This window comes from Pristis pectinata, chromosome 39 (assembly GCF_009764475.1).
Source record: "Pristis pectinata isolate sPriPec2 chromosome 39, sPriPec2.1.pri, whole genome shotgun sequence".
NCBI classification, from domain to species: domain Eukaryota; kingdom Metazoa; phylum Chordata; class Chondrichthyes; order Rhinopristiformes; family Pristidae; genus Pristis; species Pristis pectinata.
Genome location: NC_067442.1, coordinates 3,383,339 through 3,403,956, shown reverse-complemented (window position 1 = coordinate 3,403,956; position 20,618 = coordinate 3,383,339). Strand labels below are relative to the sequence as shown.

Sequence of the window (20,618 nt, the reverse complement as noted above, 5' to 3'; positions counted from 1 at the left end):
GGGACCTGTTATTCTATGTATAAACCCCCTGAACCCCTGGATCAGTACCCCAGCCTGTAACCCACTCCCGGGGACCTGTTATTCTATATATAAACCCCCCGAACCCCTGGATTAGCTCCCAGCCTGTGACCCACTCCCGGGGACCTGTTATTCTATATATAAACCCCCCGAACCCCTGGATTAGCTCCCAGCCTGTAACCCACTCCCGGGGACCTGTTATTCTATATATAAACCCCCCGAACCCCTGGATCAGACCCCAGCCTGTAACCCACTCCCGGGGACCTGTTAAGAACATCAATTATTTCAACACGTGTAACTCAGAAGAGAAGGTCATCGCTGTAAACCAACATTTCCTGAAAACCTCGCCCGAGCTTTTCCTTTGATTCCTGCGGGAGGGGCGGCGAGGAGGGAGCGCCGCGGGAGGGGTGGCGAGGAGGGAGCCCGCGCCGCTGGGGATGGGGCAATCAGGGGAGGGTGGTGAGGGAGCGCCTCCCTGTGGGAGGGGAGCGGTGAGGTGCCGCTGCGGGAGGGTGGGGGCGGCGAGGAGGGATCGCCTCGCCGCGGGAGAGGCGGAGAGGAGGGAGCGCCCTGACGAGGGAGCGCCGCCCCATGCTAGAGGGGTCGGGCGGCGAGGAGGGATCGCCTCGCTGCGGGCGGGCGGGAGGGAGGGGGAGGCGGCGGCGGGGAGGGATCGCCTCGCTGCGGGAGGAGGGGGTGGGTAGAGAGGCGGCGAGGAGGGAGCGCCGCGGGAAGGGCTCAGACGAGGGAGCGCCGCCCTGTGTGGGGGGGGAGGAGTTGGGGGAAGGGGGACGGCGAGGAGGACACCCCCCCCTCCTCACTGCCGGAGGGGGTGGAGAGGGGATCCCATCGACGATTGGGGAATCCCATCCCCTCGTACAGCAGGGCAGCGACGGGCCGAATGGACTTGTCAAATTTAAAACTTTAATCCAGAACTGCGCTGGAAAGGGCGAGTAACGTGTTAAAATCCCTCTGGGTGCCAGATCCAAGCCGTGACGAACATCTCAGTAATGTTTTACACAGAAGGGTTAATCTCCCTCTCTCTGTGACTCTGTCTCCTCCCCCCCCTTTGCCTTGGGTGTGGGTGAGAGACTAGTTATTCAACGTAGCTGTTGATTCTGGCTCTCCCGTCTTCGCCGTGAGTTTCTTACTCCCTCTGTGTTGTCTGGAGCAAGCTGCGGAGTCGTGAGTTTTAATCCCCAGTTGTTCCCCCAATTTCAAACCTCCCACTCCCAACGTGTCTGATGGATGTTATTTTGTTTGTGAGTCTTGGGCCTGTTGTGTTTAAAAGGGAGCCATCCCTCCCTCCCTCTCTCCTCACCCCCTCCCTTCCGCCCTCCTCACCCCTTGTCTTTGGATTCGTGGACTTTGTGAGCATCGGATTGTGTGTCTGTGTAAAGCAGGAAATCTGCTCACAATCCCATTTTAGAAGCGACTCTGACCCGGATCAGTGCAACAGTGTGTGTCTGTGTTTTTCCTATCTCTTCCCCCGAGAGAAATGGTTGGAATGTTTTCCTCACAAGGCACGACTGTGCTCTGGGAGAGCGTTTGGAAGCCGTTTGCCATTCGATCGATTCCCTCCCCCCCCCAAAAAGGGATTTAAAAAGATTGTCGCTTTGCTCTTGAGGGGAGTGGGGGGGGGGCAAGAGAGAGTTTTGGAACAGGAGGGAGTGAAGTGTGCAGAAAGTTGGAGAAACTTTCGCTGGGTGTGTGGAGCTGGGAGAGACGGTGGTGAATGACCTTCTGGAGGTCACTGGGGTGGGGAGGGGTTGGGGGGGGGGTTTGTGGATAATCCACCCGAAGTGTGTTTGTGGCTCAAGTGACACATCTTCTCCCCTCTGTGTCCAGGACAACATGTTGGGAGCGCTGGTCGGGATCGTGGTGCTTGTGGCTGGTGAGAGACTGGATTTTCTTTACTGAGCCATTTCCCCGTCCGTGTGTGTCCCCTCCCTCCCTCTCTCCCTGATCCCCCCTCTCTCTCCCTCCCTCTCTCCCTGATCCCCCCTCTCTCTCCCTCCTCTCCCTCCCTGATCCCCCTCTCTCTCCCTCCCTCCCTCCCTGATCCCCCCTCTCTCTCCCTCCCTCCCTCCCTGATCCCCCCTGTCTCTCCCTCCCTCCCTGATCCCCCCTGTCTCTCCCTCCCTCCCTGATCCCCCCTCTCTCTCCCTCCCTCTCTCCCTGATCCCCCCTCTCTCTCCCTCCCTCCCTCCCTGATCCCCCCTGTCTCTCTCCTCCCTCCCTGATCCCCCCCTCTCTCTCCCTCCCTCCCTCCCTGATCCCCCCTCTCTCTCCCTCCCTCCCCCCTGATCCCCCCTGTCCTCTCCCTCCCTCCCTGATCCCCCCTCTCTCTCCCTCCCTCCCTCCCTGATCCCCCCTCTCTCTCCCTCCCCCCCTCCCTGATCCCCCCCTCTCTCTCCTCCCTCTCTCCCTGATCCCCCCCTCTCTCTCCCTCCCTCCCTGATCCCCCCCTCTCTCTCCCTCCCTCCCTGATCCCCCCCTCTCTCTCCCTCCCTCCCTGATCCCCCCCTCTCTCTCCCTCCCTCCCTGATCCCCCCCTCTCTCTCCCTCCCTCCCTCCCTGATCCCCCCTCTCTCTCCCTCCCTCCCTCCCTGATCCCCCCCTCTCTCTCCCTCCCTCCCTGATCCCCCCCTCTCTCTCCTCCCTCCCTCCCTGATCCCCCCTCTCTCTCTCTCCCTCCCTCCCTGATCCCCCTCTCTCCTCTCCCTCCCTCCCTGATCCCCCCTCTCTCTCCCTCCCTCCCTGATCCCCCTCTCTCTCCCTCCCTCCCTGATCCCCCCTCTCTCTCCCTCCCTCCCTGATCCCCCCTCTCTCTCCCTCCCTCCCTGATCCCCCCTCTCTCTCTCCCTCCCTCCCTGATCCCCCCTCTCTCTCCCTCCCTCCCTGATCCCCCCTCTCTCTCCCTCCCTCCCTGATCCCCCCTCTCTCTCCCTCCCTCCCTGATCCCCCCTCTCTCTCCCTCCCTCCCTGATCCCCCCTCTCTCTCCCTCCCTCCTGATCCCCCCTCTCTCTCCCTCCCTCCCTGATCCCCCCTCTCTCTCCCTCCCTCCCTGATCCCCCTCTCTCTCCCCCCTCCTGATCCCCCCTCTCTCTCCCTCCCTCCCTGATCCCCCCTCTCTCTCCCCCCTCCCTGATCCCCCCTCTCTCTCCCTCTCCTCCCTGATCCCCCCTCTCTCATCCCTCCTCCCTGATCCCCCCTCTCTCTCCCTCCCTCCCTGATCCCCCCTCTCTCTCCCTCCCTCCCTGATCCACCCTCTCTCTCCCTCCCTCCCTGATCCCCCCTCTCTCTCCCTCCCTCCCTGATCCCCCCTCTCTCTCCCTCCCTCCCTGATCCCACCTCTCTCTCCCTCCCTCCCTGATCCCCCCCTCTCTCTCCCTCCCTCCCTGATCCCCCCTCTCTCTCCCTCCCTCCCTGATCCCCACTCTCTCTCCCTCCCTCCCTGATCCCCCTCTCTCTCCTCCCTCCCTGATCCCCCCTCTCTCCTCCCTCCCTCCCTGATCCCCCTCTCTCTCCTCCCTCCCTGATCCCCCTCTCTCTCCCTCCCTCCCTGATCCCCCCTCTCTCTCCCTCCCTCCCTGATCCCACCTCTCTCTCCCTCCCTCCCTGATCCCCCTCTCTCTCCCTCCCTCCCTGATCCCCCCTCTCTCTCCCTCCCTCCCTGATCCCCCCTCTCTCTCCCTCCCTCCCTGATCCCCCCTCTCTCTCCCTCCCTCCCTGATCCCCCCTCTCTCTCCCTCCCTCCCTGATCCCCCCTCTCTCTCCCTCCCTCCCTGATCCCCCCCTCTCTCCCTCCCTCCCTGATCCCCCCTCTCTCTCCCTCCCTCCCTGATCCCCCCTCTCTCTCCCTCCCTCCCTGATCCCCCCTCTCTCTCCCTCCCTCCCTGATCCCCCCTCTCTCTCCCTCCCTCCCTGATCCCCCCTCTCTCTCCCTCCCTCCCTGATCCCCCCTCTCTCTCCCTCCCTCCCTGATCCCCCCCCTCTCTCCCTCCCTCCCTGATCCCCCCCCTCTCTCCCTCCTCCCTGATCCCCCCCTCTCTCTCCCTCCCTCCTGATCCCCCCCTCTCTCTCTCCCCTCCCTGATCCCCCCTCTCTCTCCCTCCCTCCCTGATCCCCCCCTCTCTCTCCCTCCCTCCCTGATCCCCCCTCTCTCTCCCTCCCTCCCTGATCCCCCCATCTCTCTCCCTCCCTCCCTGATCCCCCCCCTCTCTCTCCCTCCCTCCCTGATCCCCCCCTCTCTCCCTCCCTCCCTGATCCCCCCCATCTCTCTCCCTCCCTCCCTGATCCCCCCCATCTCTCTCCCTCCCTCCCTGATCCCCCCATCTCTCTCCTCCCTCCCTGATCCCCCCCATCTCTCTCCCTCCCTCCCTGATCCCCCCCATCTCTCTCCCTCCCTCCCTGATCCCCCCCATCTCTCTCCCTCCCTCCCTGATCCCCCCATCTCTCTCCCTCCCTCCCTGATCCCCCCCATCTCTCTCCCTCCCTCCCTGATCCCCCCTCTCTCTCCCTCCCTCCCTGATCCCCCCCATCTCTCCCTCCCTCCCTGATCCCCCCTCTCTCTCCCTCCCTCCCTGATCCCCCCCATCTCTCTCCCTCCCTCCTGATCCCCCCTCTCTCTCCTCCCTCCCTGATCCCCCCATCTCTCTCCCTCCCTCCCTGATCCCCCCCATCTCTCTCCCTCCCTCCTGATCCCCCCCATCTCTCTCCCTCCCTCCCTGATCCCCCCCATCTCTCTCCCTCCCTCCCTGATCCCCCCATCTCTCTCCCTCCCTCCCTGATCCCCCCCATCTCTCTCCCTCCCTCCCCTGATCCCCCCCCATCTCTCTCCCTCCCTCCCTGATCCCCCCCATCTCTCTCCCTCCCCTCCCTGATCCCCCCCATCTCTCTCCCTCCCTCCCTGATCCCCCCCATCTCTCTCCCTCCCTCCCTGATCCCCCCATCTCTCTCTCCCTCCCTTCCCTGATCCCCCCCATCTCTCTCCCTCCCTCCCTGATCCCCCCCATCTCTCGCCCTCCCCTCCCCCCTGATCCCCCCCATCTCTCGCCCTCCCTCCCGGATCCCCCCATCTCTCTCCCTCCCTCCCTGATCCCCCCCATCTCTCTCCCTCCCTCCCTGATCCCCCCATCTCTCTCCCTCCCTCCCTGATCCCCCCCATCTCTCTCCCTCCCTCCCTGATCCCCCCCATCTCTCTCCTCCCTCCCTGATCCCCCCCATCTCTCTCCCTCCTCCCTGATCCCCCCCATCTCTCTCCCTCCCTCCCTGATCCCCCCCAGCTCTCTCCCTCCCTCCCTGATCCCCCCCATCTCTCTCCCTCCCTCCCTGATCCCCCCCCATCTCTCTCCCTCCCTCCCTGATCCCCCCCCATCTCTCTCCCTCCCTCCCTGATCCCCCCCATCTCTCTCCCTCCCTCCCTGATCCCCCCCATCTCTCTCCCTCCCTCCCTGATCCCCCCCATCTCTCTCCCTCCCTCCCTGATCCCCCCCATCTCTCTCCCTCCCTCCCTGATCCCCCCATCTCTCTCCCTCCCTCCCTGATCCCCCCCTCTCTCTCCCTCCCTCCCTGATCCCCCCCCATCTCTCTCCCTCCCTCCCTGATCCCCCCCATCTCTCTCCCTCCCTCCCTGATCCCCCCCTCTCTCTCCCTCCCTCCCTGATCCCCCCCTCTCTCTCCCTCCCTCCCTGATCCCCCCCTCTCTCTCCCTCCCTCCCTGATCCCCCCCTCTCTCTCCCTCCCTCCCTGATCCCCCCCTCTCTCTCCCTCCCTCCCTCCCTGATCCCCTCCCTCCTGCCCCCCCTACCTCATCTCTCCCTCCTGCTCCCTCCCTCCCGCACTCCCTGCGGATGTGCAGCTGTGTGGGATCTGTCTCTGCACTGTATCCGGCAGTGGGTGAGACGGATGATGGGGTTTGGGCAGACGCTGCCGTGAGGACCCAGAGCCTGTGGGGACGTCACACACGAGGGTTCATCTCCCTCCAGCACTGCCGTTGCAGACAGGAGCCCTGCCCTCGGGCTGCCCTCTCGGGTCCCAACACCCCTCCCGTTTGCTCTTCACCACCTAGGACACACACTGGACAGTCAGTGAAGTCAGGTGAGGGGTGTTTTCTCCCCCCCCACCCCGATAGTGGCTGGGGTGCCTCATGTACCCCCTTACGAATTATGAAAGGAGTGTCTTCTGGCTGCTACATCCCTCCCTGTCTCTGTAACCTTCCCCCTCCCCATCTGTGACCCCCCCACCCCCTGCCCCTGCACCCCTCCCCCTCTCTGTTATCCCCTCCGGCCCCTGCATCCCTCCCCGTGTCTGTGACCCCCTCCAGCCCAAACACCCCGTCTCTGTGACTCCCTACAGCCCTCCCCGTCTCTGTGACTCCTGCCCCCACCCTCCGGCTCCTACACCCCTTCCCATCTCTGTGAACCTCCACCCCTCTCTGGCCCCTACACCCCTCCCCGTCTCTGTAAAAAAAAAGAACCCTCCGGCCCCCAGTAGCACCAACGGCCTGGGTCCTAAGTTCCACACTTCCCTCTCTAACAACCCAACCCCACCCCTCCCCTCCCAAAAAAAAAGAACAAATTCCTTTTTCTCCCCTCCCCCTGCTAACAAGCTCAGTGACTCCATGTCTCAGTGTCTCCTGAGGGAGATTGCAAGGCTGGGCAGTGAGTAGGCAGGGGTTTGTCAAGGTCTGTGCTCTGAGCTATACTGACCTTGAGACTGGTTGAGAACACTTGACTTTCTGGCTCGTGGCCTTTGGCCGGCAGAACTATTCAGTGCACCTGATACTTTTTTTTACGACTTAACAAGCCCTTTCAGGAAGTCAGCCGCTAACTCAATGGCCCCTGTTAAACTTGCAACCCCTGAGAGGTTTTACGAGACTGTTCACCTTGCATGGGGAAGAGGTTATGGTGGGGGGGGGCGGGGGGCGGGGAGGGAAGCTCCCACTGGAGTGGGATTGGTTGGTGGGCTGGCATACACGCGTTGGGGCGGATAGTCTGGGGCGCTACATGGAGGAAATGTTTGCGTGCTGACTGACTCTGTAGAATGCGGTGGTTCACATAGAACGTTACAGCACAGTACAGGCCCTTCGGCCCACAATGTGGTGCCGACATTTTATCCTGCTCTAAGATCTATCTAACCCTTCCCTCCCACGTAGCCCTCTCTTTCTCTAGAGATAAGATAAGGTCTCTTTATTAGTCACGTGTACATCGAAACGCACAGTGAAATGCATCTTTTGTGTAGAGTGTTCTGGGGGCAGCCCGCAAATGTCGCCACACTTCTGGCGCCAACATAGCACGCCCGCAACTTCCTAACCCGGACGTCTTTGGAATGTGGGAGGAAACCGGAGCACCCGGAGGAAACCCACACAGATCTGAGATCTAAGATCCTGCTCTAAGATTTATCTACCCCTTCCCTCCCACATAGCCCCTCCATTTCTCTATCATTCATGTGTTTATCTAAGAGTCTCTTAAATATCTCTAATGTATCTGCCCCCACCACCTCTGCCGGCAGTGCGTTCCACGCACCCGCCACTCGCTGTGTAAAAAAAAAACTTACCCCTGACATCCCCCTTGTACCTTCCTCCAATCACCTTAAAATTATGTCCCCTCGTGTTAGCCATTGTCACCCTGGGGAAAAGTCTCTGACTGTCCACTTGATCTATGCCTCTTATCATCTTGTACACCTCTATCAAGTCGAGGTTTGTTTAGTTCTGGGAGGGTGTTTGGCTTGTGTGTGTGGTGGTGGGGGGCGGGGCGTAGATTTTAAGGGGCTTTGTGAGGGGGCGCGGTTGTGGCTCAGATGGTGGAAGGTAGCCCCAGGGGAGGGGCAGGAGTGCTGCGCCGTGGGAGAGGCGTAGAGGACACCCACCGGGGTGGGTGGGGGTCTTTGATTATGCCGGCTGCTTTCCTGAGGCAGCGGGAAGTGTAGACAGAGTCCGTGGAGGGGAGGCTGGTTTCCGTTCTGTGTCCGCATCTCTCTGCGGTTTCTTGCGGTCCCGGGCAGAGCAGTTGCCGTCCCAAGCCGCTGTCTACCTTTGTTTGTCCTCCTCAGTCAGGACCCCCCAGCTTCCTCCATTCCAGGAAGAACAGACCTCCCCAACCACCCCCCACCCCCCCCATCGTGTAGATTAGCCGACCTTCCCCGGGGTTAGGGAAATCGGGAAGTGATCCCGGGTTTCCGAGAGGGGTTGAGCTGGGGGAAGGAGGGCACGGAGAGGTTGTTATGCCCTCCGAGAGGGCAGGGTCTCAGGAGAAGGGGGTCAGACATTTCTTCATTCCAACTGTGAGTCGGTGGAATTCTTGACCCAGGAGGATAGGGGTGTGGGAATAACGAGGATCCAACTCAACGACAGAGAGATCTGTGTGAGCCAGTCTCACACCCCGTCCCTTTGAACTGTATCTGCTGTCAACTTGCCCCAGATGCTCTCATTTCTCTTCCTTGTCCAACTCCCAGAACACGTTCCTCAAATTGTGTTTTCGTCTGTGAACTTTGAGATTGTACCTCTGAATGAGTCTGGGCAAAACTGTTTGTTCAGTAAGATGGAATCTCCGTTGATTTCAGACCACCGGTTAATGTTGGGCTTTGTGTACACAGCGTAAAGGGTTTAATTAACTGTCTGGTCTTGGAATGACACAGTGAGTGTGCATTCGGTTCTCTGTGCAAGAGGTTTTGAGTTCAGGAGCAAAGATGTCTTGCTACAGTTGTACACAGACTTGATACAATCACAACTGGAGTATAATCCAGCACTTCACCCTGTGTCTGACCCTGGGAGTGTGTGATGGGACAGTGTGGAGGGAGCTTCACCCTGTGTCTGACCCCGGGAGTGTGTGATGGGACGGTGCAGAGGAAGCTTCACCCTGTGTCTTACCCCGGGAGTGTGTGACGGGACGGTGAAGAGGGAGCTTCACTCTGGGCAATTCTGATCTCCATGTTCTTGACCTGAAAGTGAGTGAGCGATTTGTGACTGATCCCAGGGGTGGCAAGGCTGATGTACCGGGGAGATTCCTTGATTCCAGACAAGGAGGCTGTTTGAGATGTTTTGTTGCAACGTCACAAAACACGGGTCAGACTGCACTTGGAGCTGTGCGTGCGGTTCTGGTCACCATAGTACTGGAGACAGTGCGGAGGGGATTCACCAGGACGTTGCCTGGATTGGAGGGATTTAGTCACTGATCGGATACACTGTTTACCCTGGAGTGCAGGAGAATGAGGGGTGATAGAGATGTGTGGAATTATAAGAACCGTAGATTGGGAGTCTTCTATTCCCCACATTACGGCTATCGAAAAGAGGGTTGAAGGAATATCCCTCTGTACGTCAGGCCTGTTAAAGGTCCTGCCATTAACTGTGTACTTTCGATCGTCCAAAGTGCAATACCTCGAGCTTGTCCAGATTAAATTAGGATTTAGGAGCCGAGAGGTAATGTTGCAGCTGTATAGGACCCTGGTCAGACCCCACTTGGAGTACTGTGCTCAGTTCTGGTTGCCTCACCACAGGAAGGATGTGGAAGCCATAGAGAGGGTGCAGAGGAGATTTACAAGGATATTGCCTGGATTGGGGAGCGTGCCTTATGAAAACAGGTTGAGGGAAGCTCGGCCTTTTCTCCTTGGAGCGACGGAGGATGAGGGGGGACCTGATATATAAGATGATGAGAGGCATTGATCGTGTGGATAGTCAGAGGCTTTTCCCCAGGGCTGAAATGGTGGCCACAAGAGGACACAGGTTTAAGGTGCTGGGGAGTAGGTACAGAGGAGATGTCAGGGGTAAGTTTTTTACTCAGAGAGTGGTGAGTGTGTGGAACGGGCTGCCGGCAACGGTGGTGGAGGCGGATACGATAGGGTCTTTGAAGAGACTGTTGGATAGGTACATGGAGCTGAGAAAAATAGAGGGCTATGGGTAAGCCTAGTAATTTCTAAGGTAGGGACATGTTCGGCACAGCTTTGTGGGCCGAAGGTCCTGTACTGTGCTGTAGGTTTTCTATGTTTCTGTGTTTCTATGTTCCTAAATCTGCGACCAACACCGTGCGCAGTGTTCCAGATGGACCCTGTCCTGACTGGGACAAAACCTCGCCATCCTTAAACTGCAACGAAGGCCAAGGTCCCATTTGCTTTCAACGACTTGTCGGACCCTGCCTGTGGTTCGTGCTGTAGAATGCCTCGATCCTTCTGAACTGCACTTGCTCGTCAATCTCTCTCCGGAGTCATACAGCACTGAAACAGGCCCTTCAGCCCAACTGGTCCATGCCAGCCAAGATGCCCATCGAAGCTATTCCCGTTTGGCCCATGTCCCTCTGAACCTTTCCCATCCAAGTACCTTTTAAATGCGGTTGATGTACCTGTCTCGACCAGCTCGTTCCACAGACGGACCGCCCTCTGGGTGAAAAAGTTGCCCCCTCAGTTTCCAATTAAACCTCTTTTCCCCTCTCACCTTAAACCTGTGCCCTCTAGTTCTTGATTCCCCAACCCTGGCGGGATAAAGAATGTGTACATCTACCCTATCGATGCCCCTCATGATTTTGTACACCTCTATGAGGTCACCCCTCAGTCTCCAACACTCCCAACCTGCCCAGCCTCTCTCTGTAACTCGGTCCCTCGAATCCCGGCAACATCCCTGTAAATCTCCTTCTGTGCTCTTTCCAGCTTAATGGCATCTTTCCTACAGCAGGGCGACCAGAACTGGGCTCCAGTTAGGAAACTATTCACCTCCTGATTCCTAATGCCAGGGTACATGGCACAATTCCCCAGCTAAACCAGGCTTTCACCCAATCACTCAGTCTATCTGTCTCCCGCTGTGGAGTCGCTGTGTCCTTGTCACAACACACCCAACCATTTTCAGGTCAAGAACGTGATCGCTCTGGAGAGAGTGCAGAGATTTGTAGAGTACAGCAGAAGAACAGGCCCAATGTTGTACTGAACCAATTATGTTAGTAATGTCCAACTAAACTAATCCCTTCTGCCTGCACACGGTGCATCTCCCTCCATTCCCCACACATCCATGTGTCTGTCTCAGAGCCTCTTAACCCCCTCTATTGTATCTGCCTCCACCCCCACCCCTGGCAGCACATTCCAGGCACCCACTGCTCTCTGTGTATAAAAACTTGCCCCGCACATCTCCTTTGAACTTGCCCCTGAGTTCCTTGAATGCACGCCCTCTGGTATTAGACGTTCCAACCCTGGGGGGAAAAGATGCCGGCTAGATCCAGGATGTTGCCTGGTTTGGAGGACTTTGGTCATGGGGAGAGCTCGGATACCCTGGGACTGTTTTCCCTGAGGTGTACGAGACACAGAGACCGGGTAGACAGAGTCTTTTTGCCCCCTGTAGGGATACCAAGTACAAGAGGGTGTAGGTTTAAGGAGAGGGGTGGGAGATTTAAATGGGGTTTTATATACAGAGATTGAGGGCAGGCACGGTAGTGTAGCGGTCAGCGTAACACTATTAGAGCGCCAGCGACCCGGGTTCGATTCCGGCCACTGTCTGTGAGGAGTTTGTACGTTCTCCCCGTGTCTGCGTGGGTTTCCTCCGGGTGCTCCGGTTTCCTCCCACATTCCAAAGGCGTACGGGTTAGGAAGTTGTGGGCGTGCTATGTTGGCGCCGGAAGCGTGGTGACACTTGCGGGCTGCCCCCAGAACACTCGACGCAAAAGACACATTTCACTGTGTGTTTCGATCTACATGTGACTAATAAATAAATATCTACATCTAAAATATCGAAAGGGCCCAGGTTCCCGTCAGAGGACGGGCGAGGGAGATGTGTGTGGGAGGGGAAGGGCAGGGAGAGAGGGAGCGAGAGCGAGGGAGGGAGGGAAGAGCAGAAATGCAGAGCCAAGCTCAGCTTCTGACCTTGAAGGCTAGACAAGGACAGGAGGGAGGAACAGCGACTCATGCCAGTTGTATCGGCAGCTGGTTGTGGGAGGATTCCACCTTGCGGGCAGGATGTTTAAAGACTGCGACACAGGCTGGGACTTGGAAACTGGCCAATTCCAGGGGCAAATTTTGATTTGACTCCAGCCCCTCTGATACACTCTGTTGGAGATATTTCAGCCCTTTATACAGATACAGACAGAAAACAAAATGAGCTGGCAAGTATTTCTGCTGGTTTTAAACTGTACCTCAGTGGTACACAGTGACAGACCCGTCCCTGCCGGTACTGTACCCCGGTGTTACACAGCGACGGACCCGTCCCCGCCGGTACCGTACCCCGGTGTTACACAGCGACGGACCCGTCCCCGCCGGTACCGTACCCCGGTGTTACACAGCGACGGACCCGTCCCCGCCGGTACCGTACCCCGGTGTTACACAGCGACGGACCCGTCCCCGCCGGTACCGTACCCCGGTGTTACACAGCGACGGACCCGTCCCCGCCGGTACCGTACCCCGGTGTTACACAGCGACGGACCCGTCCCCGCCGGTACCGTACCCCGGTGTTACACAGCGACGGACCCGTCCCCGCCGGTACCGTACCCCGGTGTTACACAGCGACGGACCCGTCCCCGCCGGTACCGTACCCCGGTGTTACACAGCGACGGACCCGTCCCCGCCGGTACCGTACCCCGGTGTTACACAGCGACGGACCCGTCCCCGCCGGTACCGTACCCTGTGTGAAGTCTCCAATGCCACCACGTGAACCCCCAAACCTCTTCAGTCTGCAGGTGATAATTCCGGGTTTGGGAACGCTGGGCACTGTGTCGAGTTGACTTCTGGCTCGCGTTTTGGCTCTGCTCTGGAGTCTGAGAGTGTTGAGCGTGGGTAGTGTGAGCAGGGGTCGTGCGCTTGGCGCCCTGCGTCCAGTGACTCTGTAACATGGTCCCATTTACTCCTGCAGCAACCCTCGGAGTGCATGCCGTGGATAACAGTGAGTTCCTCTTCACCATCCGGTTGGGAACGCTCGACAGATGATCCCGTATCCCATGGGACGACCCCCTTCGCTCTCTCGTCCCCGGAGGAGCTGCCAGCCACTCCCGTCTGTTGCCTCCAGGCTTGAACTTGAGGGGACTGGGGTTCCCCTCCCCCACCGCCACTGGCTTCCCGTCCCGTCCCTCGCTCGTGGGCGCGCTGACCCTCACTGGTGAATGAGACCCTCACTGGGAGACGGGACACACACACACACACACACACACACACACACACACACACACACACACACACACACACACACAACCTCTCGGGGGGATGGGTCCCACACACACACACACACCCTCTCTGGGGGACGGGTCCCACACACACACACACACACACACCCTCTCTGGGGGACGGGTCCCCCACACACACACACACACACACACACACACACACACACACACACACACACACCCTCCCTGGGGGACGGGTCCCACACACACACACCCTCCCTGGGGGATAGGTCACACACACACACACACACACACACACACACACACACACACACCCTCTCGGGGGGACGGGTCCCACACACACACCCACACACCCACACCCTCTGGGGGACGGGTCCCACACTGACCCTCACTGGGGGATGGGTCCCACACACACACTGACCCTCACTGGGGGATGGGTCCCACACACACACACACACACACACACACACACACACACACACACACACTGACCCTCACTGGGGGACGGGTCCCACACACACACACACACACTGACCCTCACTGGGGGACGGGTCCCACACACACACTGACCCTCACTGGGGGACGGGTCCCACACACACACTGACCCTCACTGGGGGACGGGTCCCACACACACACACACACACTGACCCTCACTGGGGGACGGGTCCCACACACACACTGACCCTCACTGGGGGACGGGTCACACATACACTGACTTCTTTCTTTGTCTCCACAGTTCCCTCGAGGAGCGATGAACGCTTCACTTACGGTGAGTCTCTGCACTTTGCAGCTGGTGCCTCGGGGACGGGGTGTTGAGGGGGTGGGAATTGAATGGGCTGTTGACCCTCGGATGGTGGGACAGAGGGGTGAACTTGCCCCTTGTCAAGTACAAATAGGGGGGGAAATCGGCGATCAGGTTTTGGGGGCCTGCTCTGCACAGCAAGATCCCATTCCGCTGCACCGCCCACGACTGAGGGTTGGGTTGTGGAATCAACCTCCCGTCTCCCTCATCTCCCCCCCCAAACCCCCTTTCCCTCCCCCTGCCTCAGCCCCCTCCTCCTCCCTCTCCTCATCCTGGAACCTCGCCTCCTCTCCCTCTCCCCCCAACCCCCTCCTCCTCCCTCTCCCCATTCTGGGACCTCGACACGTCCCCTCCCTCCCCTCCCCCCCCCTCATTCTCCTCAGTTCTGCCCCCCTCTTCCCCTCCCCCCCTCTTCCCCTCCCCCCCTCTTCCCCTCCCCCCCTCTTCCCCTCCCCCCCCTCTTCCCCTCCCCCCCTCTTCCCCTCCCCCCCTCTTCCCCTCCCCCCCTCTTCCCCTCCCCCCCTCTTCCCCTCCCCCCTCCTTCCCCTCCCCCTCCCCCCCCACTCCCCTCCACCCATCCCTCCTCCCTCACTCTCCTCCGGGGAAGTGATCTGATTGCAACCCCCCCCCCCTCCCCCCCCACCCCGGCTCCCGGGACTGGGAAGGGCTGGAGTCTTCCTGGAATTGAGGCTGAGGTTCTCACGGACCGGCTGATGCCTCGGAAGAAGGCGGAGGTCAGGGAAGGGGGCAGTGGGGGGGGGGGGTGGGAGCGAGATGTGAGATGGAGGGGAGGAGGAGAGAGAGGGAGAAGTGATGGGGGAGGGGGAGAGCAGAGGGAGGGGGCAGGAAGATCGGGAGAGGGTGGGGGCGGGAAGGTCGGGTAGAGGGAGGGAGGGGAAGAGAAGGGGAGGGAGGGGTGGAGAGGAAGGGGGTGGGAGGCAAGAGCAACGGAGGGGAGGGAGGAGGGGCTGGGGGTGCGGGGGGAGTGGGGAGGGACACCCCAGGAGTTGGGGGGCGTGGAGGGAGAGCGGTGTGTGACGTCCAGGAGCAGGGATCACCGTCCCGGGATAAGTGACTGGACATCCCGGATTGGAACGGGGTGGAATTTGCCCCGTGGGGCGCTCTGCCCCCTCGCCCTCAGGAGGTTGAAGGCACTGCTGGGAGGGGTGGATGCCCTGGTGGTCAGTCAGGGGAGGGCCAGCACAGACAGGAGGGGACGAACGGCCTGCATTTCTCTTTGACCGCCCCCTTCCCGCCCGCAGATTACTACAGGCTGCGTGTGATCGGGCTGGTGGCTGCTGCTGTGCTCTGTGTGATCGGCATCGTCATCCTCCTGGGTAGGTGCTGAAAGGGTTAATGTAACCCCAGGGGGCTGGGGGGTGTTTGGAACACAGCTGGAGGAGGGGTGGTGGGGGGAGGGTGCTGCGTCTGGACCCTGGCGATCGACCGGCTGCGTTTCCCGGGAGACTCGGAGATCGACTGTGGGAGGCGTCGCTCAGGGTGAGGGTGCGTCGGGGGCGGTTGGGGGCAAGGTCTTGGCTCTGCCTTATCTCCAGGGCAGGCTTCCCCTCACTGGCACTGGCCCGGTTTATCAATGCTGGCGGTGACATACCCTCCCCCTGCCCAGTTTGACAGCCCTACACCATCTCGGTACCCGTCACACCCCAGCAGCCTCTGGTGACACACGGCCGGCTGTTGATCCGTGAGCTGCTGTTCCTGACTCCGAGCCAAATCTCCAACAATCCCTTTCTGTTCCTGCTCCCTGCCGTCCGATCCCAAACGATGGGGGAGGCTGGTCTCGTGGCAGCTCCCCAGAGCTGGGACACAGTCCCGGACAGCTGAACGCAGGGGTGTAGGTGGTTACACAGACAGGGAGGGGTGGGGGGGGGGGGGTCACAGAGACGGGAAGGGGTGTAGGGGAGGGAAGGGGGTCACAGAGACGGGGATGGGTGTAGGGGAGGGAGGGGGGGTCACGGAGACGAGACGGGGAGGGGGGGTCACAGAGGCGGGGAGGGTTGTGGGGGCCGGGGGGGGTCACAGAGATGGGGAGGGAATACAAGGACAAGACCCGATCACTACACTGCTCTTTAGATGGTGTGGGTGAGAGAGAAGTTTCTTCACACTTTATGAGTTGGATGTGACCTTAGTTTCTCGGATGGGAGATGTCTTCAGACACGGGAATGTACATTCAGTTAGGGCTGCTTTTCAAAATGTAATAGAGTTCGATTTACTTTATTGGGACAGTGTAGAGGGAGCTTCACCCTGTGTCTGACCCCGGGAGTGTGTGACGGGACGGTGCGGAGGGAGCCTCACCCTGTGTCTGACCCCGGGAGTGTGTGACGGGACGGTGCGGAGGGAGCCTCACCCTGTGTCTGACCCCGGGAGTGTGTGACGGGACGGTGCGGAGGGAGCCTCACCCTGTGTCTGACCCCGGGAGTGTGTGACGGGACGGTGCGGAGGGAGCCTCACCCTGTGTCTGACCCCGGGAGTGTGTGACGGGACGGTGCGGAGGGAGCCTCACCCTGTGTCTGATCCCGGGAGTGTGTGACGGGACGGTGCGGAGGGAGCCTCACCCTGTGTCTGAGTTGCACTGATTCAGACTGTGTCGATATCGCTCAGTTGTAAACTTTGCCCTGTCATATTATTTTGATCTGATAACTTTTATCTTTGTTATATAGCTGCCAAATGCAGATGCAAGTTCAACCAGAAAAAAAGGTAGGGATGTGTTCGTGCCTCTGTGTGTGTGTGTGTGAGCGTGTGTGTGTGTGTGTGAGCACGTCTGTGAGTACCTCTGTGTGTGTGTGTGTGTGTGTGTGTGTGTGTGTGTGTGTGTCAGTAAGTGTGTTTTGTCTGTGTACAGACGCTGTGGGCCGAAGGGCCTGTTCCTGTGCTGTCCTGTTCTATGTACATAAATGCCTTGGATAGTCACTGACAGTGTCTCTTCCCCTCCCCTCCCCTCCAGGAGCCGCTCGAACAGTGGAGTTCCAACAGCACAGCACCTCCTCGAACCAGGTAGGGAAGGGGAGTTGCTCGGGGGTGGTTCTAACCAGGGGGCAGGTGCCCTCTCTACTGGGCTAGTCCCACGACTGGCTTACGGGAGGGGACGCAGCTACCTCATCAGCCGGTGAAACCGGCAGATTTGGGGCATACTCCGTGAGGGAAATGTCTGAGGACGAGAGCTGTGGATCTCTTTAATATTTGGGAATTGGTTTATTATTGTTATGTACAGAGAAAAGTTTTAGTCTGTGTACCATCCAGACAGATCATTCCGTACAGAAGTCCGTCGAGGGAGTACAGAGGGAAGCAGAGTGCAGAATAAAGTGTCACAGTCACAGAGAGAGTGCCATGCAGGCAGACAATAAGATGCAAGGGCCATGACGAGGTAGATCATGAGGTCAACAGTCCATCTTATCATTCAGCAGTCTTATAACAGAGCTGTCCTTGAGCCTGTTGCTACGTGCTTTCAGGCTTTTGATGGGGGGGAGAGAAGAGAGGATGTCCAGGGTGGTGGGGGGGGGGGGGGATCTTTGGTTATGCCGGCTGCTTTACCAAGGCAGCGGGAAGTGTAGACAGAGTCCGTGGAGGGGAGGCTGGTTTCCGTGATGTGTCCGCGACTCTCTGCGGTTTCTTGTGGTCCTGGGCAGAGCAGTTGCCGTCCCAAGTCGGGATGCATCCGGATAAGACGCTTTCTGTGGGGCATCTGTTTAAAAAAAAATTGGTGAGGGTCAACGGGGTCATGCCGAATTTCTTTAGGAAGGAGAGGCGCTGGTGAGCTTTCTTGGCCGTGGCGTCTACGTGGTTGGACCGGGCCAAATTGTTGGTGATGTTCGCTCTTGTGAACTTGAAGCTCTCGACCATCGCCACCTCGGCACTGTGGATACGGATGGGGTCGTGTACACCGCCCCCTTTCCTGAATTCAGTGACCAGCTCTTTAGTTTTGCAGGCATCGTGAGAGTTGTCTTGACGCTGTACCGTTAGACGTCGCGATAAACCACCCAGCTGATTTTATTTTCAACTTCTCTGCCTACAGGTGAAGCAACTGAGTGCTAAAGCCGCCCTCCACCTCCCACGGAAAGGACCAGGACACTTTCCCAGTGTGTACACATTCTGTGTGCTGTACCTACTTAAGATCAGTTCAGTCCCCAAGCACCACATCTGAAGAAGTATCTAATCAGTCTTTCAGGGACTGGGCAGAAATGTTTGACCCTGGGTTCTACAGGACTGCCCTGACGTGCTGCGTCCCTGTGTGTGTTTTGTAGTCGCTGTGTAGAAGCTGTCCGTACAATCTCCTGTTTGCTGTGTGGACATTTCCTTTTAATAATTCTTCTAACCGTGATTAGAGTGTAAATCTGTTTTGGTGTGCGTCTCCCGGTGGTGTCGAGATTGGCAGGATGTGGAATGTTTGTTCCTCTACCGTGAGAGCGTGTATGTGTGGGACCATCCCCCAGTGAGGGTCAGTGTGTGTGTGTGTGACCTGTTCCCCCAGTGAGGGTCAGTGTGTGTGTGTGTGGGACCTGTTCCCCCAGTGAGGGTCAGTGTGTGTGTGTGTGTGGGACCATCCCCCAGTGAGGGTCAGTGTGTGTGTGTGTGTGTGTGACCTGTTCCCCCAGTGAGGGTCAGTGTGTGTGTGTGTGTGGGACCTGTCCCCCAGTGAGGGTCAGTGTGTGTGTGTGTGTGGGACCTGTCCCCCAGTGAGGGTCAGTGTGTGTGTGTGTGGGACCATCCCCCAGTGAGGGTCAGTGTGTGTGACCTGTTCCCCCAGTGAGGGTCAGTGTGTGGGACCTGTCCCCCAGTGAGGGTCAGTGTGTGAGACCTGTCCCCCAGTGAGGGTCAGTGTGTGTGTGTGTGGGACCTGTTTCCCCCAGTGGGTCAGTGTGTGTGTGTGGGACCTGTCCCCCAGTGAGGGTCAGTGTGTGTGTGTGTGTGTGAGAGAGAGAGAGAGAGAGCAGTGCAGAATATGGGAGAGAGAAGGGGCCAGAGTGTGAAAGAGAATAAAAAAAACTTTCTGGTTGGGGGAGCAAGTATACTTGAGTCTTTGCAGAGCAGACTGTAGACTTTGTTATAATCTACTGTATACAATGCCTTTTAATGCATGATTTATGGTGTCTACCATATGTATCGGTCTACAGAGTCTATCTGCCATTATAGTGTGTGGTGTACAGAGCCCTTTTCACTGGTCTGTTGCCTGCAGCAAGTCATCTCACAGCAATTTAAATAGTGGGGCATCCAAAGGAACTGCAGCAAAGTCTCCCGATAACAGTAGGCACAGTCTGCCCCCCCCCCCCCCCAGTGAAAAGCAGACAGTATAACCAGAAAATTTTGCGTGCCTTTGCCTATGTACTGTCACCCGACAACCCTTGCTGTGACCCGCTCTGTTGTATGAGTTGCACCCATCTGCCTGCTATGGCGCCTCCAAGTGGTGGGAGGATGTAACTGCAGCGTGACTGTTTACATAGGCTGTGCTCATTGTACTTGTGCTGATGAGGTGGGTGGGATTGTCTGTGGGAGGACAGGTTAGAAATGGTGGTGGGGAGAGAGATGGATGTGCAAACCCTTCGTACTGATGTCTATTGAGTTTTAAATCGCTGTTTTCAATCTTTTAATTCCTGTGGTATTAGTGAATTAACAAAGTGGCCTTAAATGTTCTGTGATTTATAATAAGTGACACACTTGTCTGATCAAATAAAGAGGGATTGGCTAATCATTTGAAATTCTATCATTAATTACAAATTAAATTGTGCAAATATGTTCTCAAATGTGAGATGGGAACTGTGCACGGTGCTCCCGGTGTGGTCTGACCCAGGGATACGGAGACCGGCACTGTGCACGGTGCTCCCGGTGTGGGTCTGACCCAGGGATACGGAGACCGGAACTGTGCACGGTGCTCCCAGGGTGGTCTGACCCAGGGATACAGAGACCGGCACTGTGCACGGTGCTCCCGGTGTGGGTCTGACCCAGGGATACAGAGACCGGCACTGTGCACGGTGCTCCCGGTGTGGGTCTGACCCAGGGATACGGAGACCGGAGGTGGGAGGGGGCGTATTAATCCAATTGGGCTTTCACAGTAGTTATCAGCACAGCACAGGATCAAGCCCTTTAGCCCACAATGTTGTGCTGAACTAATTAAACTAATCCCTTCTGCCTGCACACGGTCCGTCTCCCTCCACCCCCACCCCTGGCAGCACATTCCAGGCCCCCACCGCTCTCTGTGTAAAAAAAAAAACTTGCCCCGCACATCTCGTTTGAACTTTCCCCCTCTCACCTTAAATGTATGCCCTCTGGTGTTAGGCATTTCGACCCTGGGGGAGAAAGATCCCGGCTGTCTACTCTGTCTGTGCCTCTCATAATCTTATGAACCTCCATCATGTCTCCCCTCAGCCTCCGTTGCTCTGGAGAAAACAACCCAAGTTTGTCCGACCTCTCCTTATAGCTCATGCTCTCTAATCCAGGCAGCATCCTGGTGAACCTCTCCTACACCCTCTCCGAAGCCCCCACACCCTTCCTGTAACGGGGGCGACCAGAACTGAATGCTATACTCCAGCTGCGGCCTGACCAGTTTTATACAGCTGCAACGTAACCTCACCACCAATCTTTGTATCGTCTGCGAACTTACTAACCCACCCGTCCATATTTTCATCCAAGTTATTTATACACATTACAGAGGTCCTGATGCGGATCCCTGTGCCACACCACTGGACTCGGACCT

The 20,618-nt window shown here is 58.3% G+C and overlaps 1 protein-coding gene across 4 annotated transcripts; it reads left to right on the top strand.

Moving 5' to 3' along the window:
- Positions 1 to 1,071: 1,071 nt before the first annotated feature.
- Positions 1,072 to 19,613, top strand: fxyd3 (FXYD domain containing ion transport regulator 3). Of its 4 annotated transcripts, none has more exons than XM_052045569.1 (8): positions 1,072 to 1,156; positions 1,867 to 1,912; positions 12,843 to 12,872; positions 13,847 to 13,879; positions 15,175 to 15,249; positions 16,591 to 16,627; positions 16,875 to 16,924; positions 17,943 to 19,613. In XM_052045569.1, the coding sequence occupies exons 2-8, from the start codon at positions 1,873 to 1,875 to the stop codon at positions 17,960 to 17,962; spliced, it is 285 nt and encodes a 94-aa protein (XP_051901529.1). In that variant the 5' UTR covers positions 1,072 to 1,156; positions 1,867 to 1,872; the 3' UTR covers positions 17,963 to 19,613. The 4 variants fall into 4 exon arrangements, with proteins under 4 accessions (XP_051901529.1, XP_051901528.1, XP_051901527.1 ...); XM_052045568.1 differs by having other exon boundaries at positions 1,079 to 1,203; XM_052045567.1 differs by lacking the exon at positions 1,072 to 1,156 and adding an exon at positions 1,248 to 1,280.
- Positions 19,614 to 20,618: the final 1,005 nt, after the last annotated feature.